Source organism: Falco biarmicus, chromosome 8 (genome assembly GCF_023638135.1).
Source record: "Falco biarmicus isolate bFalBia1 chromosome 8, bFalBia1.pri, whole genome shotgun sequence".
In the NCBI taxonomy this organism is placed as follows: domain Eukaryota; kingdom Metazoa; phylum Chordata; class Aves; order Falconiformes; family Falconidae; genus Falco; species Falco biarmicus.
In genome coordinates this window covers 61,167,531-61,181,865 of record NC_079295.1, presented here as the reverse complement: position 1 = coordinate 61,181,865, position 14,335 = coordinate 61,167,531, and the positions used below count along the sequence as shown (strand labels likewise).

Genomic DNA, 14,335 nt, shown 5'->3' with positions numbered 1-14,335 from the left:
CCTTCCCCGCTGCTCCCTGTCGCCTGGTGCGGGGGAAAAAAAACCGCTTTTCCAAAAAAACCTGCTGCAGTTTCCAAAAAAACCGAGCGCAGGCACCCACCAGCCCGGGGAGCCCCGGGGCCGGTGGGCGGCATTGCCGAGCCCCGGAGCGGCGTGGTGGGGGGAGCCGCACCGGGGGCCAGCCCAGCGGCAGGGACAGGCGGGCCTTGCCGCAGCCCAGGCGGGTGATTTGCTGACCGCGGGCACCTGTCCAAACCGAGGGGTCCGGCCCTTAAATGCCGCGTCCCCCCCGCCCGGGCCCGCGGAGACTCTTATTGTGACAGCGGTGCGGGCCGGGGCAGGCCGGGCCCGGGCAGCTGCTGGCAGCGCCTGCCCGCCGCGCCGCTTATAGCGCTACGCAGCGGGGCTGCGATGCCAGTCCGGGTCACGGAGTGACCGCCCCGTCCCAAAGCACTGGTTAGAGCCCAGGTGACAACTCCTAGGCTGTAGGTAAGGCGCTGCGTTTGGGGGTTTTGGTTCCACGTCACCTCGTACTCCGAGGCTGGTGAGGGAGCCGGCAGGAGAGGCCGCAAGGCGCCGGGCGGTGCGGAGGTGGAAACGCACCGTCAGGTGTGTCACAGGTAGCGTGGGAGGCAACGAAGGAAGAACAAAGCGTTTTTTTTTAAAAAGCGGAGTGTCTCTGTTAGTACTTACTGTTTTTGTCTTCTATGGTCAAAAGTCTCTTTGGATTTATTTTAGTTTTCTCACCCCAATCATGGTGGAATGATTGGAGGGAAACATAACTTAGCCCTTGCTAAAGTGACAAGTGAATCTGTGCAGTGTGTCGTGGTTTAAGTCCAGTATTCTAGAAAGCAAAGTAGATGCTGGCTTCTGAGCACAGCCTGTAGGTAAAATGAATGAATCTGTACACAGGCAGCGATATAAAAATGGTACAAAACCAAGATTCAATGAGTTTTCTGCACCACTGAGTGAGAACATAGTGTGGATGTGCTCCAAAAATTTGAGCCAGCTTCAAATTCCAAGAGCATGACAAGGGAAAAGTTAGGGATTTTTTTACTAGAAAACCTCTGTTTATGTACAGCTAATTTACAACCAATATTGATAATTACCTTTAGGAAATGAAAGCTTTGAATCTTTAAAAGGAGAGCAATGCCTTCGGTTCATCTTCCTCCCCAGGGGAATTTATGACCTCCTGGAGCCCTTCTTCGAGCTCTCCAATGAAAGGAATACAATATACTGTGTATATATAGCAGCAAAACAGCTGACCTCAGTGGGGCAAGATTACAATTTTTTCCAGCACATGTAACTGTGTGGATTTATATTCTCAATTTTTATTAGTAGCTTTACGTTTATTTTGGGGGGTTAGTTATTTATCCTGGAGCTGAAGTTGCTTGTCAGTTTTAACAAGCTTGCTCAGTTCGCTCTAATGAAACTTTCCTGGGGTTTGAGCTGATGGAAAGCCTGGTTTAGATATCAAGGACCTGCAAAATAAATGCAGAAGCTCTGAGCAGCTCAGCTGGCCCTGCTTTATCCTGCAGCTATGTCGCTCTGGCAATTACTAGCCCTAACAGCAAATCTTGGGAAATCACTTCAAATGGAGAAGCACAGTCCTTGCCACTCCAATCCCAAATCTCAACTGGATATGAAAAGCTCTGAATTCAAAATCCATTAGAGAAGAAATCAGGATGCTTAGTTTCAAAGGTTTAATTTTAGGCTTAAAAGAAAGTGGAACCTGTTTTATGCTTCCCTGTGATGTAAGGAATTTCTGGGCACAAATAGCCAATTCTCTGAGTAATAGTGCATTTAGTATTTTGACAGGGCACAAAACTGCAGGATCCAGAGGTCTTTAGTTAAGATGATATGTGGCAAATTACCTTGCTTAGCAGTAGTATCTACGGTTATCTGTAGACTTATGCAGGTGGTGGCTCGTCTCAATAAACCAATTGCTACTTCTTTCGGAATTTACTGGGCTCTTACACATAACGTAGCTGCAGTGAGCACTGCACCTGAGTCTGATAGAGTGCATGACTTGTTATTGTCACCCAAAATGTTCATACACTCTGGAATAGTTCTAATCAATCTTAAATGTCTTTACTTCAAGCTCAAGCTTTAACTGTCAGTTGCCTGAACTTCATACTCTGGATTGCTAATGACTGCTCACAACGCAGTATTTTTGTGATTCAAATGGTGACGTACAACTTATTTTATCTGTGTTGTCTTCCTTAAGGGAAAATCCACACCAAGAAAGCCTCTATTCTGCAAGGCAAGGGTTCCATTCTATCCAGGAGCCCAGCCAAGAAAGCTTTCGTGGCCTACCACCTAATTTTTACCAGCCACCTATCCAAAGCCAATTATCACCAACAAAAACCCAGGACAGCCGTGAAACCTCTCCTATGAGTGTCCCTAATTTCCCATCTGTTTCCTCTATGTGCCAACCAACCATGTTTAACTACGAACGTCCAAAACATTTTATCCAGTCTAAGAATGTGTGTCAAGGGCAACAGCAGCCTCCTGGACCCACAGCCTCTACAGAGTCAAGCAGACAAATCAAACAGTCCTCCATCCTAATACAGCCTCGTAACCCAAGCGGGCAGAAATTCTCCTCCTCGTCATCGCTGAGCTCTTCAATCACACTCTCCTCACCTTCCTGTAATGCCCCTAAGGAATCCACATATCCCGTCACACCTGCATCTGCACAGTCTCCTGCTAGCTCATCATCTGGGCAACGGCTTATATCCATGCCTAACCAACCCCCCGCAGCATTCCTGTGCTCAGTGCTACCCTCGCAGCCCGACTATAACAGCCAAACTCCTTCTCCTATGGAACCTCAGTAAGTACATACAGGCTTCTAACCTCCCCTTGCTTTCCTCTGACCTGGCCTCTCCTGTGCACTGACCATCCCAAATCCAACTGTCTGGTGAAACAACCTGCTTGGCCGAAGCCAATGGTACAATTCCCATTGACTTCTGATGTTTGAGGCAGGACTCTGCATGAATCGGGTTAGGAGGCTGAGCACTTGCCCTTGGTGTCTGTGTGGGAGAGATGGGTGTCCACCAGGAATTACACTGCACAGCAGTCATGTCGCAGGCTGTTGTGCAGGGTTTCTGCAGTCAGTTGGAACAGTTCAGTTTGATTTGATGGAAATCTCTTATTTAAGTGTATTCAGAACAGAAGATGGACACCCATCTCAAATTAATTTCTCTCAGCAAACAGGGAGGCAGAGGGAAGGCAGTATTTCCCACATATAAGCAACTTTAAGATTCTTAGTAAGTCTCAGCAGTATTTTTCAGGTTCCACATCATGATGAGACTCTACACTCACCTACAATACTGTTTTTGTTAATTATACGCACTAACAGAAAGGCAGCCACCTGAAATTTTTACCCCTTCGGACCAAAGACTAAATTCTTTCCTGAATATGTATTATATCATTTTGCCTTTGGGCTGCAATCCAAATATCTCCCAAGGTCAGTGAGATCTCAAAGGGAGCTGGGTTCTGCCTTCTCACCAACTTGTATTCCTGCCAATATTAGCTGGAAGTCCTGGGGAAAGTCAGTGTAGAATATGCCTCAAATACTCAGCTGAGGATATTAGAAAGCTGATAGGGGCAGGAGGGTCCTGCTGGCTTGGATATAAATTCAGGTTTAAGAGTCAGTTTGTATTCAGGAAACCTGAATGTTTCTGGGGTTTGTCTGAATCACAGCACTGTGGGAAGCAGAAAGGTAAGACAGGGGGTAGCTGGGGCACTCAGGAACATTTCTTAAAGTATGGAAGGAGTGTGTGTGGGTTAGGGAAGCATCTGGAGTAACCACTCTGCTTTGTGTATGTAGCGTGGCGTTGTTTGTTTTCATAGCGAAGGGCTTTGGTGCCTCACTATGCTTTTCATATAAGCTGCTCTTAAATGCAATATCCTGTGAAGTAAGGAATTACTTTCCTAATCATGCTACAAATGGGCAAATGGGGACATGAGACATATTAACCTGTTGGGCAAATTATTAAAGTTTTTAAAGTTATAACTTGGGCAAGTTAAGTCCAAGCAGTGCTGGGAATATGTACCAGAATTATAACCCTTCTAGCATATTCTAATCAGCAGAACAAATTCCCAAGCAACAGGAGGAAGAGGATTTTGAATAGAAATAATAGCTGAACACAACTGCAGCATATGAGGCCCCACTGCGTGTAATAAACCAGGTTAGATCCTGCCAGCAGAGTGCTGTGACCTCTAGCAGACCTTTGCAACCCGTTTTGAGGGATGCTTCTCTTCTCCTAGCGTTTTTCAGAATAAAGTCTACTGTCTAACTCCAAGACTTGATTGTGTCTCTTGACTATGGATTACAGGAGCAGGCTATGTGGGGAGCTGCAGCAAGGGCAACTAAAGACCCAGCCTGGCTTGGGATAAGCTCGGCTATTGAACATCTGGACAGAAATGCTATATGAAGTTACTTTCTGGGGCCAAGAAGAGGACAGCTAGTAAGCTATTTGTTGATACCTAATCAACTTAGTCTGTGACCTTGCCCTGGATTCGAGGCACCCAGGTCTTTTTTAACAATTGAAATTTGAAAGGAATGCAGTTTTTGAGGGAGAACTTGCTCCCGGACAGACTCACATTGCTCAGTGGAGTTAGTGGCTCCCTCAAAACACTGCTGGCCTTACTGCACACATCTGAGTCAGGGCAAGGGCCACTGCAGGGTGTAGGGATGCTGAACTGTGACCCACAGCGAACTGCTGGGACCGTTGTGGGAGGACATGCAATGACTTGGCTAGACTATGGTGCTTCCCCTTAAGTTTTTGATGCTCAATTACACCACCTAGCCTATCTATCTCCCAAATGCTTTATGGGTTCATTTGTACCACGGTTTCTAGGTAGCAGGTTCACATTTTTGTGTACATTCTATGAAGCTGTAGCAAACAGTCAAGCAGGCCTACAGGAATAACTTTGTTTTCTCTTCCTGCATGAGTAGTTACTCACAACCAATGTATAACAAACAAGCTAGCATCAACTCTATGCAGAAGACATCAGACCAAGAAATGCGAGGAACAAAAGAGGCCCTCATTCAGGACTTGGAAAAGAAACTCCGATGCAAAGACAACCTCCTCCAGAATGGCAACCAGGTAAGGGAAACCTGCTGACTAAAGAACCAGTTTGCTCTGACTCTCAGTAGTGCAAGCAGGCGTGCAGAGACCAGTTGTAGCGCCCCAGAGGCTGGAGCCTCCAAACTGAGCTGAAAGCAGAAGGAAATGCAGGAGCAACACTATCCAAACACCTTTACTCAGAACCGCAACAAATCCCAGCAAGAATTCTTTGAGCCATTTATGACTAGAATATTTTCTCAGTGTGAAGTGGATGAATTTTTCCATTAGAAACGCAAAAAAAAATATCTCTTCCAACAGTGACTCCATTTGTAATCATGGCTCAGGGCTGGTGTAAAAGGTGTGGTTCTGAAAGATTTACATCCAGCCCCTTTGTTTCCCAGCACCCTCTTCACAGCTATTTTTGCTATTAGAATGTGAATAGTGGTACTGGTGGGCCAGGCTGAGCTCAGCTCTGAGAAGGCCCTTCCCAGAAGAAGAGCAGCACAAGGCTAGTGCATGATGAAAGCTGGCCTGAATGTGTGGCGAGAGAGTCACTGTAAGTCTGGCTGTAGGCATCTACTGTGGCAACTGAACGTCTGCATCTCCTGTGACTTCAGCAAGGGATGTACTGATTTCTGAAAGCCATCTGATGCAGCAAGATGGTTTTGAGCTGCTATTGCCTTTCTGTCTTATCCTACCTTTTGGCCAGCACACACCATTCACGGTGTCTTTGAATTTGTGCAATCAAATAACAAGGCTAGGGTTGGGAGAAAAGTACACGTTTAGAGCCAAGGTACAAACTTGAACTCTCTGCTGGGGATCCTGCTGAAGATCACATCCACAGATAACTAGAAACCCAAGGAAAATCCCTCAGTTCTCCACACACAATTTCACCCTGGCTTTCAATGCTGGGGTTAATAAACCACCCCAAATCACTAGAAACATGGAGAAGTACTAACACTTGAAAGCTCTTTCTAGAGACCATCACCACATCTGGTAAACCTCTTTGATTTCTTTTTATATGAACAACAACAAATCAAAGAAATTACATTAGCTTTTATCATAAAGTCTGTCTCCTATACGAAGGTCTTTTAGTCTCAGTACTTATTTATTCTGCAGAGTGACAAAATACAATCCCCTCTACCAAGAAATCCAAATCTGGGAGAAAAAATTGCTTACCGGTAGGGAAGCACATTACAGCAAGCTAGAGCAAGCAGGTCTCTAATGTGGGAATCTTCCTGCTGGCTGGAGACAGACTGGTAAAAGCCCAGTATTTATAGTCTCAATCTTCTTTCCCCTGCAGTAGAAAGGAGTTTTTCCATTACTATCAGTGGGAACAACAGGTTTGTGTAATTTTAAATATTGAAGGAAAAATTGCATTAGGTCAAATCTGACTTAACATGTCCCTAACAGGAATGTCCTATGTGCTGTAAGAAAGTTTGCCATTGCAAGCCGGCTTTTCTTCCCATAGGAAGCCAGGCTAAAAATAAGGCTTATGCAATGGCCACTCTGTCCTCTTCCCCTTGTCCTCCAACAACATCTGAACCAGCTAGCCAGTCTCAACCACACTTGATACAGCTGTAACAACCTCAGGTATATTCAGCTCTCCTCTCACAGGTTTTACAAAAGGTCTCTGGCTCTCTTCTAAAGAAAAGCCCCACACACTTCCCCAAACCCCCATCTACCCAGAAGTAGCCACATACTTGTCCCGTACACAGAGCTTGTCCTCCCGCCACAAAATCCAAACCCAAGGTAAACTTTGTGGGAAGCAAAGGGTTAGATATTCTGGTGCTCAGGGGACTCACACACACTTCTGAAGTAACCCAACTGTCAGAACTTGAATTTAACTCTGCTCACATTTATCCCCGTGTGCTGCGTCCATATTGTAGGAACTTAGGTTACATGACTGAAATGCATTCTTGCCTCCTCTCAAGGTAGCACGCAGCATTTTGTAAGGTGGCTGTTGCGCTGGCATAAACTTCCATTGGGCTTTCAGAGTAGTGGTGCTCCTCTCTGGCTGTGTCTGCTGCTGGTGTGGCTCTTGCTTTTTTAGGAGTCTAGCATCCATCATGCCTCTAGCTCCTGAAGTAAATCCACAGCTGAATGACTTGGGAAGTTTTCCCAGCACTGACAGAAAGGTACCCTGGGACTTAGTCTGGCTTCTGAGATAATGCCATCAGTTACCCATAAATAATCCCAGTGGAGAAAGAGGAGGAGTGGAAGGCCACAGATGGCATTAGGGAGGCTTTGATGAACAGGCAGATTAATCTTTTATGCATTTCAGCACTGTATATATTGAGGATGACTTCAGTAGGCATCACAGACTGCAAACCCTCTGAAACAGACATGGTGTCTATTCAGCCGCTGCTTTTATTGACAACACCCTGAATTTGTGGCATATTAATGTGCTCTCACAAGCTGATCTGGAATAGTAAATGGACTTCTGACTAGAATTCCTCTCCACTCTGCTTTAAGCGATTAACTTATGAAGAAAGAATGGCTCGTAGACTGCTGGGACCAGTAAATGCTGCATCTGTGCTGGAAACACAAAGTGAAGACAACATGCAGAACACACAGGTAAACGGGGACCTGTCTCTAGAACAATGACTTCCTCATGATTGTGCTGTGACCTGCTTGTACCTGAACGGGCAAGAGAGATGGGGGTTATTTGGTTTCAGTGCAGGGGAGGGAAGGGCACTGCTCTCACTGGCAGAGCTCTGCACAGTACGGATTTGGGGTCAGGTTTTTTTCGGTGGTGGGGGGTGGCACAGTGGGGTGGAATTTAAGCACCATCCCCTTGCTGGGCCTGATCTGTAGGAATGACCTCTCCAGGGAGGAATTACAACAGCTGCTGCACAGCACGTTACACCCTGCCTGTGACAGGCAGGGAGCAGCACAGCGAGGGATACAGGTACCCATGCCCCAACAGCCTGAGTTCAGACTTGGCCAGGACAGCAAGATTTACACCTGTCACTGTTTGGAACAAGTGACATTGACTGTCATAGGTCAGGGCATTGGGGTGTGATCGGTTGGGTTTTAGCCCTTCCAGGGGCCTGTGATCATTAAGAGAAGGCAAAGCAGTTATTTTAGCAGTCCACAGGCTGATAGACAAGAGTCTATTACTACTGGCATTTTCAAAAGCATTCTAGTTGGAGACTTGCATCATTCATTGGTTATTCAGGTCAGTTAAAAGCTCTTTTTGGCACTTCTGTGATCAAAGTTAGTGGAAACATCTGTGATGTGGCACTGGGTTCCTGTGCAGCCAAAGGAAACATACCTCTGGCTGCACACATGCAGAGAGCCAGCAGGCTGGCATGCACCTTCCAAAGTGCAGTTAGCAAAACACTTTGACACAAGAGACACTTAAAATCACAGCAAGGGAGGAATACACAATTTGAGCTATTTCTTCACAACAATCACCTGACAACAGCAGGCAAGAAAGGAACATTATGGATGTCAGAAAGCAAGGGAAGCCGCAGCTTTTGCAGAGAACAAGGAAACATTCAGTCAAAACAGGATGACTGATAATATTTCAGGGTGAATGAAATACTGCATAAAAAGGAGTATTGGAAGGAGAGATTGACTTAGATTTGGGAGATCTTATTTCCATTGCAGTCTTACTTTTAAATAATGCAGTCACTGATTCATTCAGCCTCCTGATTCCTCAGGAACTTAACTACACAGTCAGTCTATATAAGAGACCATTGGAATTATCATCAACTTCATTACTACAGCGTCAATTCACAAGTCAAACAATAATTGTACAGAACTTGTGTAAATGAGCAGATACAAGCAGTTGCCTTTGGACTCATCATTGAACTCAGTCCAGCAAAACTCTCATTCATGTAATGCTTCCCCTGAACTGAAGACTGCTTCTGTGCTTGAAGTTTAAATCCAGGCTTAAATGTTCCACAGGACTGGGCTACAGAGCACAGAACAAGCATCATAATGGCTCGATGCAAACACCCCAGAAATTTCCACACAATGTTTCCTCTATCTGACTCAATTGCTAAAATGAGTCACTGGTAATAAATTCTGCCTGCATTTTCCAAACATCCAAGTTCCTAGCAGGAATCAATCCTAGGTACTTTAGCAGATTTACTCATGTGATTGTGGAGTTGTCAGTGAGCTTAGCTGGTGCTGTGATCTAGAAAGAAAAATATTTTCCAGCTCAGCATGTGTCCATTGCTATTGGTACCATATTTAAGTGGGCACAATACAGTGCTCTTGCCAGCCATTCCACTTCTATTCCTGCTATAGGGAAGGACACTGTGTACTTAGTTCTCATTTTAGATACTGTCAGTAGTACTACCCTCTCTAACAAAGGTTACTGGCTGGCCCAAAGCCTTGTATGTGAAACAAAACTGCTGCACCTATCACCTGTGCAGAGTGATGAGAAGTTGTGCTGTTCTATTAATAGTACTTGTTACTATCATGGCAAAGCCTGGGGTGAAAACAGTGTATTAGCTCCTGACGCAAGTTCATTTACCTCCCATCCCAATGACTTCTGAAGTATTCCATTTGCTTTTAAGCAGCAGTCAGTATATGAACTCGAAATGGCTTTTTGTTCAGTTTATAGATGAAACCTTCTCCCTCAGTTATCTCTCTTCTTTCTCTTTCCAAGCACCAGAATGCAGAAAACATCAGGCTGCAGGTTCCTACAACACACGTAAGGTAATGCATAAACTTCTGCTGCGCTACTCTTCAAGACCTTATTTCAAATGTTTCTATATAATGTTAGTTTTACTTCACTACTTATTGCTTTTTGTAAAGTAGTAATTACTAAATTCATTCACTTCCTTTCAATTAAAACACTACCACTTGTGGATGGTTGATGATGCCTCTGATGTGAATCCAGTCAATTCTAAGCATAACACTAGAGGTATAAAGATCCCATCTACCTAGGGCAAACATGCTTCGTATCCTAGAAGATTAATTCTAGTCAGAGCAAGGTCTGACACTGTAAATGATGAAACAGCGTGGTGAAACACGGCCTACATTGCTCTTGTAAATTCTTTTGGATATCAGGCCAAAGATGAAGGTTTCGTATGTTGTGCTTCTGTGTCGAATTGAACAACTTGAGCAAGATAAGTGGCTGATCAAAACCCGTGCCTTACAGCTGAAAAACAAGCCAGAACTGTAGTGTTGGATTTCTAAATGCATTGAGGGACTTTACCTGCAATCGTTGCTTCAATGTCATTTGTGCTACAGTAACTTTTACACAACTAACTGTTTCTGTCTGCTTTTTAGGAGCAGGCCGTCCTCAAGAGGAGATGAACATGGACATGACTCAATCCAGGAAAAGTTTTTTCAGCCACGTTTTACACAAGTGCCTGAAGACGTGATTATTGAAGAGGGGAGATTCTGCAGGCTCGACTTTAAAGTAATACCAGCCTTTCACTTTCAGTTCCATTATGCCAGACACCCCACAAAGCTAAAGAGAGGTCTCTGAGCTGCAGTACCTTTGCACTTTAATAAGCCAGAGCACTGGTTCAGGGTCTCTGCAGATGGTGCAGGGTCTCCCCACATTGTAAACCAAAAAATAGGAGACGGCTAAATGTTTCACCATTTTCCCTTGGAAAATGTAAACAGAATTAGCTACATGAGAATATGGTTAAAGCTAAATGGTAAATGTCTATATAGTAAATATGGATGACCACAGAACACTTTCTAGACCTTATTGGGATGAATGAATATTAAGGCCCTGCTGAAAGAAGGCATTTTGGGAGGAAACCTTGTGCTTTGGACTGGGACTCCACTGACTTCAGTGGACACATGGCCTGTTTAGGACTAGCCTGCCTTTAATGAGTCTTCTCTGAGGTAATTGCAGCCTTGCTGGAGCAGACATTCTGGCAAGGAAATGCCCTAATTACCAAAAAAAAAAAAAAAAAAAAAAAAAAAGCCAGTATGGCCTGAAACTGCATGGCAATTGAACCAACCCTAGGGTAAGGAAGAACCTAGGTATTCTGCACATGCAGCTTCACTGCAAAGGGTGTTTGATGATTGTGGTTTGGCTTGGGTTTTCCTAATCACATCCAATCTCTTTCCTTAAGTAAACTCTTGCCGACTTAAGCATGACTTTTAGCCATTTTGCTGCAAATTGTTTAACTTCTGAATGTCATGGACAACCTGGAGCATGCCTGAAGGACAGTTTATTTACATATTTATTACTATCAAAACAGCATGGATGTCAGTACTGCTGACAGTGCTAGCTGTGGGACTAAAAGGGTGCGTTCCCCCCTCTATGAACGCACAATGAGTATCTTTGACTTAATCAAAACTGTCTAACAAGATTGAAACAACAGGGGGTTGCAGGAACAGCATCTACTGTCTTGTAGCTAAATCTCATCTTTCCATGGCATTTCATGAGCCTTCCTCTCTGTGCAATACCACATTAATATTCAAAACTAGGCAAGACTGTAAAATTTTGCAGTAGGATCATGATTTGATCACCTATCAGCATCAAACTCCCTATAGCACTGAAGGGCTTTTATTATCTCAAAGCTGTTTAACTCTGCTTTCCTTTCCTTCACAGGTTAGTGGGCTGCCAACTCCAGACGTGATGTGGTATCAGAATGGAAGGATGGTTCATCAAGATCAGTTCCACAAAATGATAGTGTCAGAAAAGGGATTCCACTCATTTATTTTTGAAGCAGTCAAATCATCAGATGCAGGGACATATGAATGTGTGGCTGTCAACCGTGCAGGAGAAGCATCTTTCGCAGTAAAAGTGGAAGTAATTGGTAAGACTGAGAGCACTGATAATCACCTGGCCACATATGGAAACTCTCAGCAATCTAACACCTTCCTCCATGTGTTTGGGACATAAAACAAATAAGAAGCAGAGGCAGATTGCCAGATATTCAGGCTCAAACGATAACAAACACCCTACCTTTTCCAAGGCTATTTTAATACATACATCTGGGAGGCCATATTTCTTCAAAGCACTTCTAGCAGGATATTTAGAAGTAGTGGGATGTCCAGAATTTGGGAGTTATTAATCTCCCAGGATTGATAACATATGTTGATTGACTCTCCTTCTAAAGCAGCTTGTGTCTAGTATAGCCTTATGCTTACGGGAATTGCCTGCAGCCTAAGGAGTTGCAGTAAGGAATGTGTGCCCTCCTGAATTCTGAAATCTTAAAAACCAAGCCTGATATTAGCATTCAATACTTACAATAACTTCTCCTTATCTTTCCTCTTTAATTTAGCAAAAGAACATCACACACCTCCAACTTTCATCTTCAAGCCACAAAGCAAAAAGGTTTTTGAAGGAGATACAGCCAGACTCGAATGCCAGATCTCTGCTATCCCAACACCCCGGATTTACTGGAAAAGAAACAACGAAATGGTACAATATAATACAGATCGAATAAGGTATCCTACTAATGAGTTGGCCATTGGTGTGTTGGAAAAAAAATAACCAGTATTTGTTAAGTCAAATTTCAATTGGCTGGATTCTAAAAGCAGCAGGCTGGAAAGCTAGATCTGCCTCTCCTTTATGGCACGTGGTGAACATGTGCTGGACAAGCATGATGCTTAGAGTCCTGTTTTGAGGGTACAGAGAGAAAACCGTGACCAGGTGCCACTGAATTCTAGCAGCAGTTACAAGGCACACAGAGAAGCATGGCTTTAGGACTGAAACGTGCAATGCATTCATCATGCTCTGAGGTTCTGGGGCTACAGAAGGACCTTGATGCCACCTGAATGGTATCATAATGTGAATCACTGGTAACACAAATGCAGTTTTTATGTCTAAATATTTTGCAGTGCCCTGCAAGGACTGTTCTAGGGCTTTCTCAGCTCCTCAGCATGTAAACTGACTCTGATTTCAATGCCGTCTTTCCTTCCCCTTCCAAGCACTTAACATGTAAACACCTTCATTTTTCAGCTTGTTACATGACAATACTGGAAGGATTTGCCTCCTGATTCATAATGCAAACAAGAAAGATGCTGGCTGGTACACTGTATCTGCTGTCAATGGAGCAGGTGTGGCCACGTGCCATGCGAGGCTGGAGGTTGCAAGTAAGTACCACATCACGGTGCCACAACTGAAACTGCCACTGGCACTTGAGAGTCAGAACAGACCCTCAAAACTAACCTAATGAACCCTAGACCACTGGGAGGGTTTCTTTCCAGAGCTACAGAACTAGACAAAAAGTCTCTGGGGAAAAACTCTTTTTTGTTGAATACCAAGACACTGTGATGTGTCTTTGCACACTATCTTTTTGCACACCACCTGTCTGCACTGTTTAAAGACTACAGTTTGATTGATACCAAGCAGGAGGGTGAATATAAATCTCTGGTGTCTGAGATATGGGCTTATCTGTTAAATTCTTCCTAAGGGTTTGCTGGTTGAAGATAAAAAGCAATTAGGTTGCTCTACCATGGGTCTTTCCATGGTCTGGGAAACACTGAAAAAGGCTATTTTTCTCTTCTAGCACATGCAAACAAGCCAATTCCAGCCCCAAAGCAGTTACGGGTTCGACCAACTTTCAGCAAGTATTTGGCACTCAATGGAAGAGGACTGGATGTGAAACAAGCTTTCTCACCAGAAGGAGAGTTTCAGCGTTTGGCTGAGCAGTCTGGACTGTATGAAAGTGATGAACTTTAACTGGAAATGAAGAGGAAAACTCACACCTGTAAGAGACAATTACAGCATAGATGCAGTTAACTGGTGATTGCTCTAATTAGCAAAATACCCATCTACATATTTTTACTTTGACTCTTGCACATTCAGCTGTTCCCGTTTTACTATGTTAGGTTTTATTTATATGGTTTGGTGACTATAACCATTTACTGAGTATTGTATTTTAACTATAAAGCCGAAGAAAGCAGGCTAATTAGTTCTCACAAGTGTGGGTGGTTTTGGTTTCACCTGTGCTTGGTTACATGCTAAAGTAGATTGGTTTGTACTGCTTCTCTAATATCGCTCTTGATAGTATCAGAAGTCTGTACTGTCTGAATACTAAAACCAAATAGACTAGAGTGTTTTTATGAAAATAAATTTAAGGTAAATAAAATTTTAAATAACCAACATCAGCTGTGACTCTTCCTTGATCTGTTAAAACCAGCTTATGGCTGTCTGGCATTAGCTGCAGCCTGGCAAAGATGGATTCTTCCTACTAAGTCTGCTTCCCCAATTGTTTGTCATCTGATAGCTGTAAGCTATGTAGCACAAACTAGGTGCTGATGTTCCCTTAATGCTAAAACACGTCAGGGAGGTGACATCAGTATTTTTTCTCCTTGCACGCTTGACCCAA

At 44.0% G+C, this 14,335-nt stretch overlaps 1 protein-coding gene and 1 long non-coding RNA gene across 2 annotated transcripts; one reads left to right on the top strand and one right to left on the bottom strand.

Annotated features, from left to right (window-relative positions):
• The first annotated feature begins 322 nt into the window (after positions 1-322).
• On the top strand, positions 323-14,111 carry MYOT (myotilin). The gene is made up of 9 exons (XM_056350566.1): positions 323-489; positions 4,961-5,111; positions 7,548-7,649; positions 9,697-9,746; positions 10,323-10,455; positions 11,608-11,815; positions 12,284-12,449; positions 12,964-13,097; positions 13,514-14,111. Exons 2-9 carry the CDS (start codon positions 4,974-4,976, stop codon positions 13,684-13,686), a joined length of 1,104 nt encoding a protein of 367 aa, XP_056206541.1. The 5' UTR covers positions 323-489; positions 4,961-4,973; the 3' UTR covers positions 13,687-14,111.
• On the bottom strand, positions 9,618-13,714 carry LOC130154470 (uncharacterized). Its single transcript, XR_008823751.1, has 3 exons — positions 13,625-13,714; positions 12,302-12,401; positions 9,618-9,730 (listed from the first exon to the last, which is right to left on the bottom strand). It is a non-coding gene; the product is annotated as an uncharacterized LOC130154470 (long non-coding RNA).
• Positions 14,112-14,335: the final 224 nt, after the last annotated feature.

What these genes read in the sequence shown, in the direction of transcription:
- MYOT (XM_056350566.1), top strand. Translation starts at nt 4,974, where the DNA reads ATGTATAACAAACAAGCTAGCATCAACTCTATGCAGAAGACATCAGAC. An exon ending in ACAACATGCAGAACACACAG is followed by an intron (nt 7,650 to 9,696) that starts GTAAACGGGGAC and finishes TCTCTTTCCAAG; the next exon opens with CACCAGAATGCAGAAAACAT. An exon ending in AGTAAAAGTGGAAGTAATTG is followed by an intron (nt 11,816 to 12,283) that starts GTAAGACTGAGA and finishes TCTTTAATTTAG; the next exon opens with CAAAAGAACATCACACACCT.